The following is a 24,718-nucleotide window of genomic DNA, read 5'->3' as shown; positions in this document are numbered from 1 at the left end:
ATAGGAGCTGGAGGCACAGGGAATCCAGGGTGGAAGATACTGGGAGGGTAGAGAGTGAGTGTTTTGGAAAGGGGGAACCGATTACAAGGATCTACATGTGACCTCCTCCCTGGGGGACGGACAACAGAAAAGGGGGAGAAGGGAGATGCCAGATAGGGCAAGATATGACAAAAGAGGACTTGATGCAAAGGGCTATCCTGTCTTTTTAATGACCCTGGGCTTTCTTCACCAATGACGTTCTTGCTGTCACCCCACAGCTCACCTGGGCTTCTGTCATTAGTGTTCAAAGCATCACATCTGTCCTTGAAATTCAGGTGGGATAGACTCAAGGTATTTTGGTTCTTGTGGACTTGTTTGATGGTCTATTCCACAGTCAGCCCCTGGCCTGGTTTTATCTGCTAATATTGAGCTTCTTCATTGTCTCTTCTCAAAGTGTAGTCAATTTAATTTCTTTGTATTCCATCTGGGAAGTCCATGTGTACAGTCATCTTTTGTGTCATTGAGAAAAAGGTATTTGTCAAAATAAACAAATAAATAAAAGGGGAAAAAGAAAAAAGGTATATTTGTTATGAGGAAGTCATTGGTCTTACAAAATTCTATCATGCGATCTCCAGTTTCATTTCTATCATGAAGATTGTATCTTACAACCACAGTTCCTTCCTCTTTGCTTCCAGTTTTTGCATCACAATTGCCAAGGATTATTAATGCAGCTTGCTTGCATATTTGATCAATTTCAGATTTGAGTCATTCACAAAATTCTTCAATTTCTTCATCATTAGCGCTAGTGGCTGGTGCATAAATTTGAATAATAACTATATCAACTGGATTTCCCTGTATGGAGATAGATGTCATCTTATCACAAGCAGCATTGTCATGTTCAGAGAAATCTTAAAATGTCCTTTTTAAAAATTTATTTATTTTTTACTTCCAACTGTACATATTTATTATGTATATATTTATGTTACAGTTCTGTAGGTTAGAAGTCTAACAGATCTCACTGGGCTAAAGTCACGGTGTAGCTAAGACTACGGTGCTCTCCCGAGGCTCTAGGAAAAACCCCTCCTAGTGGTCAGCCACACTCCTTGGCTCATCACGCCTCCCCCCCCCCCCTCGCTCCCCCTCCCACTGCTTCAAAGTCATCAATGTTACGTCTCTAACCAGTATTCCATAGTAAAAGTTGTACCTCTTAAAACTTATTTTTAAATGTCCTTTTTAACGATGAACATGATGCTATTCCTTTGGCTACTATTGTTCTCAGCCTAGTAAATCATGTGATTTTCTAATTCAGAATGGCCACACCAGTCCACTTCAACTCACGGACATCTATGCTTTGGCTCTTTACGCGTTCCGTTTAATTTTTGCAACTTCTGACTTTCTTAGATTCATACTTCAAACATTCCGGGTGCCAATTATTAATAGATGGGCGCTGCCGCGTCTTCTCACGCTGGATGGCGCCCCATCAACAAATGCAGGCTTGACTCCGTCCACAGCAATGGCAGCCTACGCGACTCTGAGAAGGCGGGTCTTCCTCAGCCGTATTCTGAGTGCCTTCCGACCCGAGGGGCTCGTCTTCTGCTGTTAAGCGTGAGGTTTGTTAAGATCGCGCCATGTTTCCCCGCTGTTCTTAGAGTTTTCAGTGGCGCGTTCCTCAGCAGTGGACAGTCCATCCCTTCTCTGTCGTCTGTTCTTCGTCCGGAAGCCCTGCTGAAACTTGTTCACTTTGGGTGAGCCTGCTGGTATTTGGAGTTCACAGTGACATAGCTTCCAGTATCAAAGCAACACAGAGAGCCACCACAGAATGACAAACGGACACACAGCTCGTGGCATAAATCATTAGAGATGCAACTCAACCCCGCAGTGAGCTATCCTCTCACCCCAGCAAGCATGGCAACAATGAAAATCCAGACAGGACAGATGCCGGGGAGGCTGTGGGAGATCAGAAGGCTGGACACAAACACCCGAGGCACCACACAATGACACAAGCATGACAGAAAATCCCTGAACAAGCTAGCAATGGAAAGAAAGGTCATGTGACCCGGCCATCTCACTTGGCGACATGTTTCCAAGAGAAATCGGAGCTGGGACACACAGAGATACCTGTGGAATAGTCAGGGTCATCCAGAGAGCAAAGATGGACACTGCCTCAATGCCCATCAGTGGGTGAATGGACACACTGGTCTGCACATAGAATGGAATCCTACATGCTTTAAAATAATCCCCTGCATGAGGCCCAAGGGGCAGCACTGACTCCAACCCAACGGTGAGACAGTCGGGCGGGGCGGGGAAAGTGGCCCCATGGACACAGGGAGCCTAGGGAGGAAATGGGGCGGGGGTGCCGGCACCCTGTGGGGACTGCCACTGAGGTCATAAACAGCCCGTGTGCGAATCACAGACTGGAAAACTTACACCCAGAGTGCAATAAAATGTTCCCCAAAATGCATTACTTTTTTGAGCTATGAAAATAATAATAATTTACAATGTATCAAGGGGTCATGAGGGTGGGAGGTGGGGAGGGAGGGAAAAAAAGAGGAGCTGATACCAAGGGCTCAAACAGAAAGTAAATATTTAGAAAATGATGATGGCAACATATGTACAAATATGCTTGATCCAATGGATGTATGGGTTGTTATAAGAGCTGTAAGAGCCCCAATAAAATGATCCTTAAAAAATAAATTTAAAATATTTTAAAGGTCACACTCTCATAGGGAGGTCCTAATCCAATATGACTGGACCTTATAAAAGAGTGCACAATGCACAGATACACCATCTAGCAGGGAAGCAACAAAGTCCACATGGAAGAAGCACACCAGCCTCTGTGATCATCAGGTGTCGATGGGTATAGGTATCAGAAGTTCAAAAACAAGCAATCAAATTGATGTGAAGGAGCATGGACAAAGGGGAGACCCAAAACCCACCTGTAAGATAATTGGACAGAACCTCACAGAAGAGCCACACGGAAGGGATGACATATCCAGGGTTCAGTGTAGCACTGATGAAACACTTAACTATCCTCTAGTTCTTCAATGTTCCCTCCCCTTCCTGTTATGGTCTTTGTTTTACCTCATCGATCTTGTTAGACCTGCGTATGCTCATTTGTATAATTAAGAGCATTTGAGGCATGAAAGCCAAGAGAGATAACCCTTCAGAAACAGTAATGGGAGTAATGATTCCCTGAGGGTACAGGAAAAGAGGGGGAGGAATGGGGGGAAAAGGGGGAGCTGATAGCAATGATGACTGTATAATCCCACTCAAGGGGAATGAATAACAGAATTGCAGGTTGTGGCAGTTACATAACCTCCTCTTCACTAGAGTGAAAGGGTGGAGTCTAGCCTGTCAATTAGGTCATAGTCAATAATGCCTCTGGGTGGGCATGATCTCCTCCTGAGGATTCTGGGAACTCCTATCTCCTCCCTGGAGGTGGGACACACACTGTCTCTGTGAGACATTCCTGTTGACAAGCCAGATGGAGCTACGCTGATGGAGCCAGAGCCCTGGAGCTGGAGGAGCCACATAGAGACCCACGCCAGCACTGAGACTTCCATCACCACTGGATCCACAAGACTTCCCACCCATTGGCCTGTGATCTTCCTGCATTCAGCGTCATTGCATGTGTTTTGTAAATCTGAAGAGGACTTTATAGATTGGTAGCAGACTCATAACCTTGATCTGGACTGGGCTGGGATGTTTTCTTAATATACAATTACTGTTTGTATAAAGCTCTTTCTTATACACATGAGTGTCTATGAATGTGTTTCTCTAGTCAACCTGGACTAACACACAGGTGAACGGACACATTGGACGGTATAAGATACTACAAATAATAATGATCATATATTATATAATAATAAGGGTTCCTGGGGAATAGGGTGGGGGAAGGAGGGGATAACAGGGAGCTGATATCAAAGAATTCAAGAAGAAAAGGTTTTGAAGCTGATGGTAGTAGTCATTGTAAAATCATTCTTGATCTAACTGAATTATGGATTGTTATACTATCTGTAAGAAGTCCCAATGAAACGATTAATTAAAAAAAAAACTCAAAAGAAAAAACAAGACATCACAGGTACAAGAAGGAAGAGGGTTACGTGACGCTGGAGGGAGAAATTTGGAGTGATGCTGCCACACGCCTAGAAACCCAGGCCATCACCAGAACCGGGGGGTGGGAGGGGTGAAAAGCAGCAGGGACAGTCTCCCCAGCACCCTCAGCATGGCTGATGCCCTGGTCTCACGCTCCTAGGCTCCAGAACTGGGAGACTTCTGTTTTCAGAAACCACGCAGTTTGGGGTACTTAGTGATGGTAAGCCTGGGAAAGGAGCAAATCACCTAGTAAGAAGACGCTCGTTCTCGGATTCGGCTGCATCGTGCAATCGCTTTGGCCCCGTCCCTCAGGACTCTCCCACCAGACACACCAGGGAGGACCCCAGTAAGGAAGGTGAGGGGCAACAGAATCAAGAACCCATTGGCGTCAAGTAGATTCTGGCTGATCGGCTCCCAGTAGGAAAGAGCAGAACTGTGCACGGGGTTTCCAAGGCCGGGCCTCTTTACTGAAGCAGACAGCCACAGGGGCATGGCCAGTCTCTCCGTTAAGCACTTAACCACTGCCCCACCAGGACTACTTGGGGTAGTAGACGGGCACACGGAAGTCTCTGCCTGGTAGAAGACATGGAGCCCTGGTGGCACAGTGGAGAAGCCCTGGGCTGGGGCTGGCAAGGTCAGCGGCTGGAAACCATCAGCAGCTCTTCAAGAAAGACAGGGCTTCTTATCCAGGAAAGGGTCACAGTCTCAGAAACTCCTGGGGGTCATTCTACCCTGCCCAGGAGGGTCACTGGGAGTCAGCCTTGCCTCGATGGCGGTGAGTGAGTGGATAGATGATGTGTAAGACTGGTGAAAGAAGGGCAGGGACCAAGAATGAGAGGAACTATTTTATTTTCTTAAGGGCCTGCTAGGTGCCAGGTGCTTTCCATTTCATCATCCTAAATCCCCTTTAGCAGCGGGTCTCGAACATCTCTAATGTATAGTATAATCACCTGGGAGTGCTGGCCAGGCCCGGTGCCCAGGCACACCTCGGTGCCAAGAACACTGGAACTAGGAAACAGCTGGGGGTCGGGTGGGGCGGTCTCCACATTGTAGAAATGCTTCTGGGGTGATTCGATGTGAGAACGGAGCCAGAATCTCCAGTGAGTGCAGTCGAGGGGCAACAGGCAGTCCGGTGAACCAGTCTGCGCGGGGTCCAGGTCAAGTGTGGGCGCATGAAAGCCAGAGAGCTGCTTGAAGGGGCGTGTGGGGAATGCCCCCATTTTCAGTTGAAGGCTCACAGAGGTTCAAGAGCCTACGCAAGGTTGCATCGCGGAGGCCGTCTTGCATATAACGGAGGCTCCAGACCCAGGTCGGCCTGGCTCCGAAGCCCATGCCCTTTCCCACCCTAACAGACCAAACATTGTGTTGAATGCCTTAGGAAGCAACTAGGACAAAAGGAAACATGCTTCCTTCCGGCCGGAGGAAACCCTGTCTGACGAATCCCCGAGAGACCTTTTGGGGGACAAAGTCAGTTATTCGGACACATGGGGGAGCTAGTAGCCAGGCTGATTCAAAGGCACCCAGATGGTGAGCAGACAGAGAAAGCGGAAGTCCCCTTTCATGATACGGGAAGAAAGGCATTTCTCAACGTGGAATAGTGTCGGAGGGTGCAACGACAGGGCTGTTTCTGTAAGAAGTTGCGGGAGAATGCCACTCACCAGAGAATTCTTCAACTTCACAGAGGCGCAAAGTACAAGAGAATGACTTGGTCTTTAGGAGCCGACCCAGGCAAAGAAGAAAAACATGTAGCAGTTGAAGCTTAATTACAGTTGTGCATTTGGGGGTGAAAGCAGTCCTACGGTTCTCCTCATTAAATGATAGCTGCGAGCAATCAGAAGTTTAAAACACGGAGGGGGTTGGGGCAGGAAGTACTCCTCTGGTACTCCCAGAAGTTCATCTGCTGCCTCAGCTAAAAACGCCCATAGCATCTGGCCAGGCACTCTCACGAAGGCTTTTGGGAAACAAAGCAGATAACATAATACCCTTGTCTAAAAACCATGATGCAGCTGAATCTGGAGTACAGCGCATAGTTCCCTGCCCCGCGCCTCCAGAGACAGCGAGGGGAGCGAGGAGCCAGAGAAGGGCACTTGAAGCCCTTCCAGGGCTATTCTAAGAGACTTAAACGTAAAAAAGAATCAGGCTCGGGTCTGCAAAGACAAAGAAAGGTGAAGAGCCGAGGCCGGGAACTGCGCATCCACTACAGGCGTGAAGGGGAAGACCCCAGACCAGAAGGTCTGCTCTGTCCTGGTTCGCACAGTAGGCGTGGACACCTTGACTTTGAAAGCAGCAGTTTTCAGAACAAGTGAGAGAAGGGAAAGTCCTGACTTTGGCTATCTCACACCGATCGCATACCAAACAGTTTACGAAGGGCCTCTGGGACACATTTCTAACCTTAGGCTGTCTTTTCCTCCCTTTAGGACAAAACATAAACTCCCCCCCCCCGAGGTATTTTCATATGCACACATCATTTTTCCCATCTATTTTTTGATCGTGAGGCGCCGGCTCCGGGAGGCCCTGCGCACAACAGAACAGAACACTGCCCGGCCCTGCGCCAGCCTCACGACTTGTCCCACGGCTGCAGCCACGGTGCCACCCCCTCTCACCGAGGGCCTTCCTCTCTTTCACTGCCCCTCTGCCTTACCAAGCATGATGTCTTGCATCTGTAGATGTGGCATAAATATAGCCTGTGATGTCTGCTTCCTTCATATCACCAGCATTTTCTAATCCTTTCATAACATTTATTATTATAATTATGATGATTATAATATTTATAGCAGATAAGTTATCGTCTATTTCATTAACCCCATTATAAGTTATTTAGGCTGCTTGTCCTTTTAGATAAGGCTTCAAACCAGTTCAAGCTAGTTCAGTCACCGCAGCAACCTGGGAACAGACGTTGAGTTCTCAAAGTGGGGTTGAACTGACACATTAGTCAGAACAGGGCAAATTACAGTTCAAAGCCCTGCTGGAAACTTCGCCATCATCTTAATCGACGCAGGCAGTGTGCACCCTGCACAGCAAGCGAATCTCTCGGTCTGACCCGGTTAAAAACAGTGGCGCCTGGTTCTAGATGGCGACCACCAGTGTCGCTTTGAACGTGTTGCTCCCACGGTCCTGGCAATCATCCAATGCCAGGCATCAGGGACGCAAGGGCTCACTGTGCTTCTTCAGAGTGTCCCTTTCCAGGGTCCGACACGTAATTTTTCCTGTCCCAGTTAGCCTTCTCATTCTCCAAAATAAGAATTTAGTGTGATGAGCCAGTCAGGGTGCGGTATAGCAAGGATGAAATGCACAACTTTCCTCTTGTTCTTTGGGCCTTCCTTCCCCCCACTATCATGACCTCAATTCTGCCTTACAAATCGGATTAGACCAGAACATGCACACTGCTACAGATAAGAGCCCTCAACACAGGGAATCCAGGACAGATAAACCCCTCAGGACCAACAAGGAGAGTAGAGATACCAGGATTAGGGGGTGGAGAAAAGAGGACCCAATCACAAGGATCAACTTAGAACTCCCTCCCAGAGGGGCAAATTACAGAAAAGGGGGCAAGGGATGACAGAGGACGATGTAATATATGGAAAAAATAATCTATAACTTATCAAGGGCGTGTGAGGGAGGGAGAGCGGGGGAAGGAGGGGGAAGAAATGGGGAACAGCTATCAGGGGTCAAGTGGGAAGAGAATGCTTTGAAAATGATGATGGCGGCATACGTACAATGTGCTTGACACACTGGATGAATGTATGGATTGTGGTAAGAGACATAAGAGCCCCCAATAAAAGTATTTTTTTTAAAAAAAGGAAAGAATTTAGTGTGTTCCAGTTTCCCTTTGCCAACCATGACTGAACAAGGTAAGAACTAGTTCAAGGCCTCCTTTTAGATGGGGATTTCGGGAGTGGATAAAACGTTTAAGACCTCGTGCGCATCTTGGAACATATTGTCCTGTTACCTCCCTAATCGATGCCACCAATAGACCAAGAACAACTCTTTTGGGGGTGGAAACACTTTCATTACACTTCATAGGCAGGAAGTACTGCCATTATTTTGCAAGATAGGTTATCACAAAAGACAGACATTTGAGCCTCTGCATTGATTTTCTATTTCCCTGAGGCGGTTGGTGGAGGCCTAACCTCCCCTTTTGTGCCCCTGTGAGCAGACGGCCTGATTCTAAACATAACTCTTGCTTATTCAACCTCCACCTTGCCCAGCTATGACCCCTCGGCTCAGACTCTCCTCACTCAAAGGCCCCCCTTACCCACATCTTAACCCCATCTAAGCCCTGTCAGGCAGAACTTGAGGTCCCCATCAGGCAAGAACCAAGGGCAGCCTTAGGGAACTAAGGACATTTGTCAAGATGACTGGGTCCTGTGTAGTTCCCCAGGTCGCAGCCCCATTATCATTCCCAGGATTGGTTTCTGTGTTGGTTCTGGCTACTCGGCCTCTGAATTCCATGCCCTCCTTGGACAACAGTCCTGCCTTTGAGTTGAATTCCTGGATGATGGCTGCGGGCCCATCATTACCCCCTCCCATTTGTCCAGCCCCCATGCAGTTCCCAGCCAACACCCCCACCCTCCCCAGGACACAGATGTGGTCTGCATCACAATGGAATCCGACTGCCTGTTCGCCCAGTGAGTCCTGCCCGCCCACTTGCCCAAGCCCACAAGGCCCAGCCCAGCCCAGCCTGCCTTACAGAAGCAGTCTTGTGCTACAAGAGGGAACTGGCTCACGCATGAACTCTGTGGATGAGCCTCAGCCCAGGAGCATGGTCTCAGGCCCTGCTTCCCCAGTCTCCACCCAGGCCACGTCTTCGCTCTGTGCTCTGAAGCACATCCTACACCAGCTGCAGTTCTCTGCTGGGAACTTTTCCCTTTAGCTTTCCCATTTCTCTGGGGACACCAGTGGCCATAGTCTACTTTCCCTGAGGTCTCTATCCTGAACCATCAGGGAGGGTTGACCTGAAATCCCTAGTCCCAACGCAGGCAGGGGTGTACAGAGCAGAGGAGCCTGGAAGATGGTGATCTCCATCCTCAAGCCAACTCAATGCTTCCTTTGTGATCTCTCGGTGGGCGCCCCGCCCCCCGCCCCCCCCCCCCCCCCGAAGGAGACAAGGGGGTGGGGCCTGTCACAAGACCAGCTTGAGTTTGCTGGTTCTAAGGAAGTCCAGCGTGGCTCAAAGGTCAGAAGGTTCCAGGGCCTTCTGATCTGACACTAAGACACCAATTAGAGGGTACCAGAGCCTAGGGGGGCCTCGGGGACCACCGACTCTTATCTCCCCTTGCTTTGTTGTTGTGCTGTGGGGTTGGTTCCAAATCATGGTGGCCCCATAGGACCTAGGACTTCCGAGCTATAATCTTTAGGGGCAGAGATCAACCGATGGGCTTGAACAGCCCTGCCAACCTTGCTGTTAAAGCAGTCAAGCATGTCACCACTGGGCCACATCAATGAGGTAACGGAGGCTAGAGAGGGAGGACCGCATGTGGAGCCTCACAGCTCAGGAAACTTTACCTATATCCCTGCCCCTATATTTCCCAGGCACGTTCTAAATAACACGCAAACAATTTCCCAGTTTGACCTGGGCCTCAAGGGGAGCCGCTGTCCCAGTTAACTGGCCAGATCACCATGGGGGACACGTCAGCTTGTGGACACAGCTTGGGACACTGGGAGAGGCACACGTTCGTCTCTTCCAGGAGCAATGGGAGTCAAGCCGGAGGAAGAGGGTCGAGGCCCCGTGCTCATTAAGTGCTGGTCTGGAGAGCTGGGACGGAGACGGCCAGGCCTGGCCAGCCACTCTTCTGGGAAGATAGCATCAAGTCTGACTTTACAAGGGCAGAGCAGCCAAATGGGCCTGGCCCTGCCACTGCCAGCAAAGCTCTGATATTCCGGAGGAGACAGGCGTCTCAGAGGCAAGGGACCGTGTGCCTGTGGCCGGGCTAGGTGCGTCTCACATTCATCACCCTGTTTAATTGCCATGAGACCCTGAGAGATCGTGATGAGAACTCCATTCCATGTCGAACCAAATGAAGGGTCAGGGAGGTCGTACCTTGGATGACAGCCAGAACGGCCGAAGCAACATCTGAATGCCAGCCTCCGAACTCAACCAGAACCAAAACCAAACCTGTTGCTAGTGAGTCCATCTGATTCATGGCCACCCTGTGTGATCAGGGGGAAGGGCCCTCCAGAGGGAGGGAGAAGATGGCCAGACTTTTCTTCCAAGCTGCCTTTGCGTGAGTTCGACTCAAATGCAAGCCCGCCGAGGGATGCTCATGGTGCAGGTGAGCAGGCAGGTGCGAACCCCCAGGACTTCCCTTCTAAGTCTAAGTCCCGTGGTGTCCTGGTCCCTGCTGACAGCTCTACTCCTAGGCTGAGGCAGGGAGGAGCCTTACAGACGCAGTGCTTGGCCCAACTCAGACACCATCAGGGAAGCAAGCAGAGAGCACCGGGTCTTTCCCTTCCGGTGGAGGAATTCTCTCGTGGAGAAGACAGAGCTGTGGAAAGATCAGGAAAACTGCTGGCCAGGGAGCGAAGTGAGCTGAACTCTAGAGAGCTGAGTACACAGAGGGACCTCATCCACCCTGGAATCCACCTCAACTCCTCGTGACCTGTAGGTCAGGGCTGAGCTACCCCACGGGTTTCCGAGGCTCTCCGACCTGTACAGAAGCAGACGGCCACCTCTTTCTCCCATGGAGCAGCTGGGGGGCTGGAACCCTGACCTCTGGTTAGCAGTTGAGCACTTCACCACTGCGCCACCAGCAGGAAGGAAAAAAATCACCAAGAAACAGACCTTCCACTAAAGAGAAAAACATCCTGACCTACATTTCTGTCCTTTATGCGTGGCTTTCTAAAAAGGTCTCTAAAGCACACGGCCTAAAATGAGATGACATCCAGCCAGATCCTCGGATGCAATGATGTCAGAACCAGACTCGATGGTACCTCTCGGGAATTTCACAGAGCCCCTGGGCAGTGCTAAAGTGCTCGAGGATGAACTGAAAGCTTGGTGGGATGAAACTATCCCGAGGCATCTCCGAAGAAAGGCCTGGCATTCTGCTTCTGAGAGGTCCCAGCCTCATGTCTCTGTGGGACAGTTCTCTACTCTGAGCGCCCGTGGCAGCCTGGTGGTAGAATGGATCAATGGCAACCGGCTTTGGGGCATTTTGGGGATGAGGTGTGGGGTGCTGTGGGGTTCAGCACTCCTGAACTCCAGGCTCCAAGGCAAGCCTTAACCATCTCTCTTTTTCGGGTCACTACCCCTATTTAGCCTGGTCTCTAACCCTGGGCTCCTGGTCTGCTGTTCCGAGATGAACCAGCAAATTGGTACCAAGGATGACATCATTGAATGATCATCTCTCACAACCCTGTGAAGGAGAAGTGACTTGTTCAAGGTCACAGAGGACTAATAGTTGGATATAATGGAAGATTATCACCAACCTGGGTTGATCCCCCAATGATTCATTACTTTTAAGCAAATCTTCCAAAGAGGTGTTAACACATTTCTTTTATATTTTCCTCATTTTTTTAACAACAGCTGGGATCACAGACTCCTGACAAAGGGTTATTTTTGTTTTAATTGTGCTGAAAAGATATATAACAAAGCATTTGCCTTTTCCTCCATTCACCACTGTTCCCAATGTTTTTCATCAGACCTCAGCTGAAGCTCAGTTACAAAGGTTTTACTTTCCCCTGGAAAAAGTTGAGTCATTTTTGTCTAATTATGAAAGTGATATATGCTTGTCATAAAAAAACAGCAGCAACAACAACTAAAGACACAAAGAGAAAAGACTCCTTCCCTATCTCAGTCCCTAGAGAGAACCACTCAAGAGAGTTCTTATGATTCTAACCAGACACCGGAAAAGTCTAAACGACTGAACTAATCATTATATCTACTGATTTATATGCTTGGCCATGGGAGCTTCCAAACAATGTGTGGGGTAGAGGAATGAATGGATGGGGCTGGGCGGAGGCCGGAGGCTGGGGGCTTGCATCACATACGGACAGGCAGAGATGAGTTAATCCCCTCCGGAGACAAGAGCTCCCCATGGACCCATTAGCCAGGAATCTGGCTTCAATTCCTCCCTCCCTCCCTGGCAGGTAGTTCAGTGTGGTGGGGAAGACCATGGTTTCTGCAGTCAGGCCGCCTGAGCACAAGCTCTGAACCCAGGGATGTGGCCTGGGGCTGTCCATTTGTTGCAAGGAGCCGAAAAGAGGGCTACGTCCTGGTTCGGTGGGGAGATAGAGAAGAATGCACATCAGAGTGCTGAGCATCAGGCACGCAGAGAAATCTAGGAGCTACCATTACTACTACTGTTGTGAGATGAAGATGAAGATGATGAAGAAGAAGATGATGATGATGATTCTGCTGAGCCACCTAAAGAAAGGGGACATTGTGCAGGTCCATAGCCTAGTGCTCTAGAAACATCTCAACCCAAGGCTTGGTACTCTTCCAAGCACAACTTCCGAGGAATGACAGCAACTGTAAAGCAACTCTTTAGCCTGATGAGGCGTTAAAGCTCGGGAATGGCTGGGATAGTAAACACCTAGATATACCAAACCTCAAGTACAGGAATCCCACATGAACAGTTCAAGATAGGCCTGAAGAGCAGACCTCCCGTGAGATGTGAGCACAAGGGCCTGCCTGCACAGGCCCCACAGTCAAAAGGCTGGATACACTCAGACCTCTGGCTCAGCCGGTTCACACCTGGTCGCAGGCTCTGGAAGGTCCCTGAGAGGTCCCCAGATTGCCCTGGCCCAGCAGGCAGTGGCAGGGCACTTGCCAAGAGGACACCCCACTTTCACTGAATGGCAGGTCCATCCTCCTAGTCCTCACGGCAGTGAGGACAGCCTCACAGCCCCTCCATCCATTCCTTTGCTCTCTGGGGACTGGAAATGACGCAGGGCAATTTGATCAGACACTCTGCCAGCCCACACCTATTATGAGAAACCCAATATTCTACCAGAAGGTCTGTCTGCTGAGCCCCCAAATAACTTGAAGCCCAGTGTATCCACGGGAGATAGTGTATCCTTCCTGTTGGCCCAATCGCTATGGCTCTGACTCATCACAGTTCTACAGACCGCACCTGCTAGTGGTAGGAAGGAAGCAAGCCATTGAGCTCACTAATCCCAGGCCACACACACTGACCTAGATGACCAACCAGAACCCAGGTCTCTCTGTTTACTCTACTGCAGTGGTTCTCAACCTTCCTCATGCTGCAACCCTTTCACACAGCTCCTCATGTGTGGTGACCCCCAAACCATCAAATTAGTTTCATTGCTACTTCATCACTGCCATTTGCTACTGTGATGAATCGGGCGACCCCTGTGAAAGGGTCGTTCGACCCCCAAAAAGGTCGCAACCCACAGGTTGAGAAGCGCTGCTCTATTGTGAAGATAAACCCAATGCCAATGGAATGAAGCAGCACCATATTTTTACATGCATAATTAATTGAATGGCAGGGATCCTCTTCTTCAAATGGTGTAATCGTTCTCACTACCCTTTTCCAAATTCTTCCGCCACAACTGACATAAACTCATTGCCCCCTCAGCAAAAACTCACGCTGCAGGTCACTCATCCTAAGGCTTTTCTCAAAAATCTGATCCTGGAGGACTGGGCGGGAGTTGGGTGAGACAGGCGGAAAGGAGGCACACCCTCCCCGAGCACCCAGGCCTGTGAATCAATCCCACAGGAGCCTGCACGGACGGGGCTGGCATCCCTGGGGACATGCACGCCATGGAGCCAGAGCAGCTTTGGGAAAGTGGGTGATCCCGAGGCTATGGGGGAGTCTCTGGAGACTGGATACAGCCCTACTTCAAGAAAAGCATCATGGCCAGGGAAGCAAAAATGGTCCCGAGTTTTCCACACCAGCGTATTTTCTCTCTCAAGATGGGTTTCTTCTCCCCAAAAGCCCTACCGTCCACTCACGTCTCCTTCCTCCTTCCTGCCCGCCTCTCTCTCCTCTCCCCATGGCCCCTCTGCTGCTCTCCTGCCCTTCGGGTTTCTGTCTCTTCATGCCTCTGTCTCGTGATCTTTGGCTCTGTTCTAACTGGCCATGTGGAGAGTGGAAATAGCTTTCATTATTGGTTGAATTTGTACGGCCTTAAATTTGAAACTCTCCAAATCTAACGTTCAAAGATGAACTGAACATTTCCTGTGGGACTCCAAAACCAAATGGTGATTTTAAAAATTCAAGACCTTGCTCTCCCTGGCTCACTCCCCTATTCCCTTTCCCCTTGTCCTCCTTCCCCTCCCCCTCTTTCCTGCCCTCTAGTCTCCCATCTCCACATGGATCACCAAGCGGGTCTGAGATGTGTCTTCTGCCCGAGACTCCTTGCACCTCTTCAGCTCAAAGCGAGGGCCAACCTGACTGAAGCTCTCCCAAGAGGACCAAGCAGCTTGACTGTGACCTGGAGACCTTTGAGAACAAAGTAGAATCCACTCTCGCCAACTTTACCAAGTACCTCTCAGCCCTGCAAGGTTTTGGGCAGGCCCTGCACCTGGCCATGCAGGTGGAAATCAAGCCAGCAAACAAATCAGCAAGCAATAGCCCCATTGATGACTGTAAATAAATGTTTAAATAATGGAACTTTCCCACAAACTTTTTGAAGCCCCTTTGTACATCGATCACACACTTTTGCCTGTTCAGTTTTTTTCAGGTTTAAGCCTTATTGACAGCAATTACAAGAATCTGTTTGCAAGCGTACCATTCCATGATCCATGTAGTTTTTCCATCACCCCTATCCTCCACCCCCAACTTTCTGTACACTGACCCTAGTAACTACCAATAAACTTTGCTATCTATTAAAAAAATCAAGGCCTTTACAATAGTGGTTGTATAACGCTAAGTGTCATCAATGGTATTGAATTGTCCATGTCCAAGACGTTGAACCGGTGAAAGTTTTGTTGTGTATGTTTTTGTCAAGTGGGGGCAGGGGGAAATGACATGGTGAAGACTGTGCAGCTATTCTTTATATAGTTGAAGTACTGAATGCGTGATGTGTAAATGAAGCGCCAATAAAACTGTTTAAAAAAAATCAAGGACTTTAAAGATCATCGAATGCCATGGCTTTCCAGAGAGATGACTCCCTTTGGACCATCTCTGCTATTCCGTCTCTCCCGAACACTTCCAGGCAGGACTGTGAGCCCATTACTTCTTACAGCAGTTCAATTCAACTTAAAAGAAAAAAAAAAGCTTATTCTTTATAGGAAGCTTCATCTGCTACTATCACTCCCACTCCCAGGTTGCCAGGGACCATCCAGGATGTGAAAATGGTATCACCAGCAATAAGAACCGATGAGGAAGGACCATGGCTGTGAGGTTCTCCTCCAGGAGGAGCTGACTTAGGCAGGCCACCTGGAAAGGGTAGGTACTGCAGTCAGATGCTTGTAGGCCTTGAATGCCAGGCTAAAAGAGAATGAGTTTGATGTATCAAGTAGGCATTCAGGCGAGCAGGAATCTACTTGCCTGTATCCGTAGGGGGATGGGTAATAACCGTAAGACCACGTATTGTGTGCCAGGAACTGTGGCATAGGGCCTACATCTGTTATCTCACTTCATCTTCTCAAGACTGTGACAGGGTCCTGTTACGGATGAGGAAATGCTGGGCCTCAGAGGTCCCAGGACTAGTAAGTAACCAAGGCCAGCCTGCACGATACCAAGGCCTGTGTTCGGAACACAGATCTCCACATGAGGCCCACCCAGACGCCAGGACGGGAGACCTGGGTGTGGGAGTCACTGACACAGAGGGTGTCTCAAGAACAGAGGACCCCGGCTTTAATCTGGGGTTTCTTCTAAGCATGAACCCCATCATAGCCATTTCCAGCCCTGTGCCTCCTTCTAAATTCCCCTGGGCTCTGCCACCTCAAACTCCATGCTGATCGCCACCTTCCCGGTAACCAGCTCCAGACCCAATTCGCCCAACTCAGATCAGCATGAAAGCTGATCAAATTTCATGGCAAAGTGACCTGGGTTCTAATCAGTCTGCCACATGCAACCCACATGACCTTGGATGAGTGTGCCTCCCCTGGCCTCAGGTCTGCCCAGCATCGAAAAGAGGGCAGAAATGACACGGTGATGGGAGAGTCTCACCAGAGGGGGTGGTTTGTATAGTGTGTGGCCTAGGGCTTGGCACAGAGCATGAGTTCAGTGCATGTCATGATTGATGCTGTGATGTTGGCTTCTCGGGCTTGTCACTCTGTCCCTTGTACCCTCACGCTCAGAAGTAGAAGGAAGGAGGGGAGGGGAAGCCACAAAGGTGAGAGTACACATTTGATTCCTAAGGTGACCTTAGTCCTCTGATTTCAGGGGCTGCTTCTGCAGCAGGGTTTCTCCACACCCTATGGAGAGTCCAGCTCTCCCCCCCTCCCAGACCCACTTCCTCAGGGAAGGCAGGCTGGGCCACTGTCCCACTTCTCGGGCGCCTTGTTTCCACTCAAGCGTGTGTCTGTACCACTGCCGTCCCTGCCTGCCCCTCCAAGGTCCCAGAGGCAAAGTTGTACAGATCACCTGGCCCAACTCCTCAAAGGGTTTCCTTTCAAAATGAAAGCAGTCCTTAAACAACAACAACAAACCCTGTGTACAATTATTTGGGTAAAGTGGGCCTAGCCCACGTCTACCAGTGGTCCCTGCAGTCAATGTGCGGGTGTGCACAGCGGGAGGACCTGTGAGCACTCGCTGAGCAGTGCAGGGCCCTCAGGGAAGGGTCTGTGCCTTCTTCCCGCATCTTCCCCCCTGATGGGCCTGCTCCTCTCTGGAGCCCCCCTGGAGGTACTCCGCAGGTCTGGACTGCAGATGACTAGGGACAGACACCAGTGAGGACGGAGAGCTGCTCTCCATGGTGGGTGGAGGAGGGCCAAGACACATTGCAAGGAGACCCGCTGGGCTGGGGTGGGTTCACAGCCCAGGGAGAACAAAGGGAACAAACAGGGCCAGAGGTGGCAGGCAGGGGAGACAGACCATGCGATGCTTCAGAGAGTGAATGAGGGCACTGGGTTGCAACCACTGCCGCTTAGCTGCCCCCACAGGGGCCCATGAACTGGGAGAAGAGGGTGAGGGAAGGGGAGGAGACACCATAGAAAATGGGGGAAGAGCAGGTTGCAGATGGGAAGCAAAAATACCCCGGCTTATTTCCAGAAGGGCCCTGAGAGCAGCCTTTCCTGGCAGTCTTCTCCAAGCCGCTGCGGAGTTCAGCCAGGCAGTGGAGCAGGGTGGAGGGGTCAGGAAGGAGATAAGACTGGGGCTAACAACAAAGATGTCAATCCTGGTGATCTCCGGACCCCTGCTTGGTCAAATAGAAGCCACTCTGTGGCTGCTAATACCCTCCACTTATTTGATGCTTTCAATTTATTTCAAATACTCTCACACTAATGATCTCATTTGATCTTCTGGCAACACTGTGAAACAGACAGGGCTGGGATTATGATCTCAAAGGTGCGCCTGCCCCCCTTTCCCCAGGGGACGGCTGGCTCAGAGTCCTCAAATTGTCTCCACCATCCGGGAAACATCCCATGCTGAGCCAGGCCCTGCCTGAGGGCCTCTGGGAGGTTCGGGCTTCTGTCTAGACTAGTGGTTCTCAACCTTCCTAATGCGGCGACCCTTTCATACAGTTCCTCATTTGGTGGTGACCACCCCCTCCAACCATACAATTATTTTCGTTGCTACTTCATCACTGTCATTTTGCTACTGTGATGAATCAGGCGACCCCTGTGTAAGGGTCGTTTGACCCCCAAAGGGGTCACAACCCACAGGTTGAGAACTGGTGGTCTATCCCAGGGGGCCTCAGACTTTTTAAACTGGGGGCCAGTTCACTGTCCCTCAGACCCGTTGGAGGGCCGGACTATAGTTTAAAAAAAATAACTATGAACAAATTCCTATGCATACTGCACATATCTTATTTTGAAATAAAAAAAAAAAACGGGGCAAAAACACCTGGCGGGCCGGGTAAATGTCCTCAACGGGCCGCATGTGGCCCCGGGGGCCGTAGTTTCAGGACGCCTGACTCCAGACAGATTGTCCTGGGCTGGTGTGTGTGACAAGAAGTCACAAGACATGGACTCATTCCCCTTCAGGAATTTCCCTTCCACCTTGCTTGTATCTGAAAGGTGGGCCTTTAACAACCAATGCACCATTCCTCAGGGAGCTGCTTCTTATTTCTCCTGATGAGGCCAGTGGAAATCCGAGGCTGACAGAGGGGAAGGCCATCGGTCCCAGTGACGCCTTGAGTGGACCTGGACGGAGCTGTGTGGAAGCAGGAAGGACCAGGTTTGGAGCCTGCAAAGGCCTGTGCCCTAGTCCTGGGCTCTGCCACTTATCAATCAGGGTCACCAAGACACTCATCCAATGTCCCAAGTCTTGGTGTCCATGAACTGTCAAGTGGAAATAATCGTGCCCATCTCTTTGGGTTGCTGGAGGTGCGAAGGAGATGAAGATGCTGAAGTACTCCTTAAATATAAAGTACCACATCTAAATGAATTCCTTGGATTATCAGGTAGCATGGGTGACAGGGCTTGTTCTGCCAGAACAGGCATGGTGGGCAGACTGGGTAGGACTGCGGGAGTGCACAGGGTGACCGAGGAACAACAGGGTGAACATAAATTAAACCACTGAGGGTGCATGGCAGGACGCTGAGATGGTAGGTGTCTGGTTGGGTACACCTTGACCACAATTTAAAAACAAAACAAGCTCCCAGCAACCCTCCTCACATCACGGGCCCCTGTCTGCCGTGAAGTTGTGGGGGGCCATGGGCTCCATTCCTTGGCTGCCCAGCTCTCTGAGTTATCCTGTTATCTGCACACCCCCCCCCAATTGTCTTAGAGTCAAGGGTCTTGTTGAGTCCAGCCAATCTGTTCTCAACGATGAGAGCCATTACTCCCTCCCCTCTACCCATTTCCTCAAGAGTATGCTTTTAAAGTATGCCCACCGCCACCACTAAAGAGCCAGCAGTCTCTGTGTGGTGGTGGGGTAGGGTGAGGGGCTCTTAAAATCAACGACAGATTGCCCAATGCCAGGCTGGTCAGCGGAAAGCGTAGGACTGCCTGGGTTCCCCGCTCCCAGAGAAAGGTGAAGTCTAACCGCCCTGGCTTTGATGTGCTGCTTCTCCCTAGATAACCCCTTTGAGAAGCAGCTCGGCATTACCCTTGCTGAGCGCAGGAAGGTGAATTAAATATTAAACACGTCAGGCTGGAGCCCGGGTGCAGGAGCACATCCCTACAACACAGACAATGGCCAACCACTCATTCCCAGGGGCTGCCGCTCTCCCTCTGCAGCGGGGCGGGGGGGGGGGGGTTTCCCTGGCCCCAGCCCCGACACCTGAGGCAGAATTCAAAATGGCCATGCTCAGCTTTCCCCAGCAAGCAAGCCCCTCATGGTAACTTGCATTCCTTCCCGCAAATAGCCAATGGCCATCAAGTTGATTCAGACGCACAGAGGCCCTAGTGGACAGGGCAGAACTGCTCCAGAATGTTGCTATAAAGCTTTATGGCAGCTCAGTGCCACGTCTTTCTTCCGTGGAGCAGCTGATTTGTCAGAACCACTGACCTTCTGGCTCAAAGCCAAGTCCTTTAACCTTTATACCACCAGGGCTCCTGTGGAGAGCTCCAGGGACCTATAAAATGCCTTGGAGTGTTGGGTTGTGGGATCTGCAGCACGGCTGTGGAACAGGTCTGTGGCTAGCCATGAAGCAGCCTCCCTCGCCAAGCCCCTCCTAAAGACTGGAGGCTCCCCCGAGGAAGAGACAGCTCCAGAAGGATGTTGAGAGCATCTTTCAGAGCAATGGAGAGTGGGAATGGATGGGGCGTGGGGTCTGGGTGTGGAGCCAGTTGGTATGCTTCTGAGATCAATACAGGTGATAAAATGATCAGATTGGAAGAGCCTCAGAGATGAGGCCAACCATGTATTTGGTACAAAAGGAAACTAAAGTGCCAAGAGATGGAGGAAGTAACTTGTGCAAGGTCACCTCAAGAGCTGTAGAACAGACTCCGTGCCTGGACTCCAGCATCCAGTCTGCGGTCCTTTCTATGCCACCTCTGGGGCATTCCCTCAGACTCTCTTCCCGAGGACACAAAGCCACAGAGCCTACCGCAGAGACCCAAGAGACTTATTTTTTCATCAGCTGCAGAAACCACTGTTGGTGCCATTCTGCCACCCAAGACTTGAAGGAGCACTAGGTCTGAGGGTTCTGGCTCAGCTCTGCCACCCAGTAGGATGGAACCTCGGTCATGCCAGTCTGCTGCAGCATCTCAGTCTTCTGCTGTAAAAGGAGGCTAGATGACTAGGCTAAGGAATAGGTAAAATCAGATGAGGGGGGTGGGGGTAAGAGGGTGGGGGCTGCCTTGTGAACTGTGAGGTGCCTGCTAAGGGTCAGCTAGGATGAGAAGGATGTGCTTCCCCAAGGTGCTGCAGGAGGAGGAAGTTGCAAGGGAGGAAGCCACACTCCTGAGAAGCTGAGCTCTTGCTTGGCCATCTTACTGACCTGCTGATAACTGGGCCACCAGGAGAGACTGACAGGCAGCAGCTGAGACCACCCAAGCTCATTGTGCCACCTGCTGAGACCACCCAAGCTCATTGTGCCACCTGCTGAGACCACCCAAGCTCATTGTGCCACCTGCCTGCTTTGGGGTGGGTCTCTCTCTTTTCTCTCTCTCTCTCTTTCTCTCTCTTCCAAGCCCTCCCTTGGAGGCTCTGCTGGTGGTCTGGGGTCACAGGAAATTCCCTGCCTGGCCCAGGGGCACAGCTGGCAGGAGACCACAGACCCTGCAAGACCCACAGACCTCCAAGGGGACTCCTCCAGCTGCCCCCTTTGGGGCCTTACCTTGTACTTGGCAGCGAGCAGCTCGGTGGCCTGCTGCTCCCGCCACAGATCCGCCAGCATCTTCTCCTTTTCCTCCAGCAGTTTCTGCTTCTCCTCGCTCACCAGGCTGCGGTCCTCTCGGATGGCCGCCTTCTCCTCCTCCAGTCTCTCCTTCTGCTCCTGCAGATAATTCTCCATGTTCTTCTCCAAAGCCGACTCCACCATGGGCTGGGGCGGGCGGTGGTTGTTGTTGTGGTCATCTTCCTCCTCGGCCACCCAGGCCTCGATCACCGACCCTTCGGGGTACCCGGGCGGGGCAGACACGGCCTTTTTCTTGCGGCTGCTCTTCCTCCGGGGCCGCTTCCCCAGCATGCCTTTCTTCTCCAGCTGGGCCTTCAGGCGGGCGATCTCCTCCTGGAACTCCCGCAGCAGCGTGTCCTTGGGGTCCTCGTTCACCCGAGGCTTGTTCTTGATGTTCTTGGCTCGGTTGGCAAAGCGCAGGGTGGACAGGCTCTCGTCGTAGCTGTGAGACGCCGGCCCCAGCGTGGCCACCATGATGGTCTTGGCATTCCCCCCAAGAGAGTCCTGGAGCAGCCGGGTGAGCTTGGAGTCCCTGTAGGGGATGTGCGTGCTCCGGTGGCCCGCCAGAGCCGCGATCACGTTGCCCAGGGCGGACAGCGAGAGGTTGATCTTGGAGGCTTCTTTAGGCCTCTCTCCGCCACCAACACTGCCTCCCGCGCCGCCGCCGCCGCCGCCGCCAGAGGCCTGCGTGGCTGCCCCGGCGGCCGTGTTGGGGCCCACCTTGTTCTGCCTCTCGCTGCCGGCCAGGTCCACGAGGTTGAGCTTGCCCACGCGGATGTGGTCCTGGCCATCGGAACCACGCTCGCTGCACTCCACGGTGATGACGAAGATGGCATGGGAGCGGGAGCTGACCTCGTTCATGTGTGTGCTGCCCACGGCGCGGGTCTGGTTCCCCAGGTTCATCACGTGCTCGATCTCCTTGACGTTCTTGGTGACAAAGGAGGAGAGGTCCTTGATGTAGACGCCCGTTTCAGGGTTCTCCTTCAGCTCCAGCCTCTTGCCCGGCTCCTTGGAGAGCAGGTCTCGAATCTCCTCCTGGTAGATCTCCAGGTACGAGGCCCGGACCAGGTACTGCTGGTTCTGGGAGCGGGAGATGTTGGTGAAGATGTGGTCAAAGGCGTTGGGTATGACCCCGCGGAGCTCGGGCTCCACCCAGGTGCCCTGCATGGTGTAGGTCTTGCCGGTGCCCGTCTGGCCATAGGCAAACACCGTGCCATTGAAACCCTGAAGCACCGAGTCGACCAGGGGTCTCACGGTCTCATCGTAGAGGTCCGCCTGCTTGGAGCTGGGGTCATACACAGCGTCGAACGTGAAGGTCTTGGGCAGCTCCCCGGGGGTGGCGCGCGGATTGCGCAGGGTCACCTGGCCCAGCTTCACGTCCATCGTCAGGATCTGCTCGTGACCAGCGGCCTCCTCCTTCCGGCTGAGGGGGCGGCACCGGGCCACCACCTTGAGGGCCTCACTGGCCTTGCTTTTACTGGCCATCTTGGCTGCCCTGCCCTTCCAGCCCCAGCCCCACCGCGCAGCAGCCCGGGGCGGTCTGTCAGTCCTCTTCTCTAAGTCCGGATGCGCGGGGCCAGCCCAGCCCCCAGGCGCCGCTCTTCAATCCGCATGCAGTCTCCTAGGGCGCGGATGCTGGGAGGTGGCCCCGCCGTCGCCGTCGCTGCAGTCCCGGCTCCCACTGCCTTTTCGGTGCTGGGGAGGTGGGATTAGGCAGACCCCCTGGGCAGCGGCAGGGACAGCGGGGGCCCGGCCGGCCGAGTGGCAGCGCCCGGAGCCCGCCCCATGCCGGAGCAGAGGGAGCGCTGCAGTAAACAGCGACGGCAACAATGAGATAAAGGAAGGGGGAAATGGGATGGGGATGGGCAGCCGAGCTGTCTTCTCCTCCTCCAGCCTCTAGAGATCCATAGCGGAGACGGCGCGGCCGGGGGCGGCGGGGGGTTCCGGGCCCTCCGAGGACAGAGGCTCACCTGGAGTCCTCCCCCCGAACCGGGGGATCATGCATTGCAGCCGCCGCGGCTGCCTCCGCTGCTGCCGCCGCCCGAGCCTCCGCCTTCCCCGCCGCCACCCGAGAGCGAGAGAAAAACAGAAGGGGATGGGGCGGAGCAGCGGTGGCGAGAGTGATGCTGCGCCCGGGCTAAGCCTCTCGGCTGGGGTGGGGCAGGAGGCGGGGCCGCGGGGCCGGAGAAGCGAGCCGGGCGCGGCCGCTGCGCTGGGGAGAGCGGCGCATCGCCGGCCCCCGCCCCCCCGCAGAGCCCCCTCTGCAACCACCGGCTCCGGTGCCGACCCAGCTCCCGCGCCCACCAGTCCAGTGCAGCGCGGCGCAGCGCAGCCACCGCCCGCCGTCACCCCACCGGGCCGAGCATGCTGGGAGTTGTAGTCCCCCCTTTGTTAACCGGGAGCTGGCAGGTTGCTAACGCCTTCTCCGGTCGGGGTGGCCCCTCCCTGTTCGGCCTGCCTCCCCCGGAGTGACGGCTGAGGTTGCAGATTCCCCGCGGTGGCATCCACCACCCCGCACTTGTTCCTTTCCTAGCCACTCTTGGCAGGCTCTCCGTTGCTCCCCTTTTTTGCTGCCAGCGAACGGGGACCTGTCACTCCTTCCCTTCAGCGTACTGCCAGGCCTTGTGGAGCCTCCCTCCTGTCTCCTGACCCTGCCCTTTCTGCTCCCCGCCCTGGCTTACTTCACCCTCTCTCCGCTCTCCTGCAGCCACCTTCTGGTTGGGGGCCCTCTGCTGCCTGTGCACCTGGCTCCCTCCCCGCCCTCTCCAGCCTCTCACCTCTAGATAAGGTTCTACATCTTCCGACTCCTGCCTCACTTCCCAGCCTGGTCACTAACCTGTGTGTCCGGTACTCAATTTGTCTGACCAACCGTTAAGTTATTCGGAGCCTGCTAAGCCCCAGGCCTTCCTGGAAGCAGGACCTTCCCGTCTTTGTTAGGTGCCATCAAGTCGGTTCTGACCCATAGCCACCCTATGCGCAGAAGGACGAGAGGCAGCACGGTCCTGTGCCAGCTTCCCAATTGTTCTTACAACCAGAGCCCATCGTGACAGCCACTGAGTGCATTTGGTTGAGGGCCTGCCTCTTTTTCGCTGCCCCTCCGCTCTACCAAGCATGATGTCCTTCTTCAGGGACTGGTCTCTTCTGACAACATTGCCCAATGTAAGGAACTCACATTCTGGGATCTGTGCTTTGTTTCTTTAAACGGCTGCTGCTGTCTTGCACGTCTGTACCTTTGCCCAGAGGCCCCTGTCACCTTCTTGTGCTTAGTCCCCTGCCACTTGAGCAGTTCAAGCATCACCTCCTCTCTGAATCCTTCCCTGGCCTTGGCTTTTCTGTAGCAAGGAAGAGACACCGAATTTGCATAACACAAAACCAGAATGCATTTTCCAGTTCTGACTTCCCTTCAACAGTGAGGCTTGGAGCAGCCTCACTCCTTAATTCCCTCACCGACTTAAAAAAACACAAACCAACAGCACAATTGGGGAGGTGGGTGGATGATGCACGATTCCCAGAGGCTCAAATGAAACCATGAATCATGAAATACGGTAGGGATGAGATTTCCTACATTGACTCCTGCTTCGGCTTCCTTGAGCATTTAGGTCTGCATGGTATGGAGTCTCCCCCACCCCACCCCCCAACACTTTAGGATGTAAATTAAGTGTAATTCCACTAGTCTGTCCTATTCCCTTACCACTCAGCAAAAAATTTAACCACACCTGTGGATTCTGCCTCGCAGTGACTCTACAGGATAGACTGTTGACCCACCAGGTTTCCAAAGCTCTAAATA

General features: G+C 52.4%; 1 protein-coding gene across 1 annotated transcript in view; it reads right to left on the bottom strand.

Moving 5' to 3' along the window:
* The window catches only part of KIF3C (kinesin family member 3C), a 49,298-nt gene extending 26,085 nt beyond the window's left edge, over positions 1 to 23,213 (bottom strand). Inside the window, exon 1 of the mRNA XM_075557005.1 lies at positions 20,872 to 23,213. Coding sequence (XP_075413120.1) covers positions 20,872 to 22,416 — 1,545 coding nt within the window. The 5' untranslated portion in view covers positions 22,417 to 23,213. The remainder of the gene's footprint in view (positions 1 to 20,871) is intronic.
* Positions 23,214 to 24,718: the final 1,505 nt, after the last annotated feature.

The sequence above is a fragment of the Tenrec ecaudatus genome, chromosome 8 (genome assembly GCF_050624435.1).
Source record: "Tenrec ecaudatus isolate mTenEca1 chromosome 8, mTenEca1.hap1, whole genome shotgun sequence".
In the NCBI taxonomy this organism is placed as follows: Eukaryota; Metazoa; Chordata; class Mammalia; order Afrosoricida; family Tenrecidae; genus Tenrec; species Tenrec ecaudatus.
Note: the sequence above shows the minus strand (reverse complement) of the source record. Positions and strands in the feature narration are given on the sequence as shown.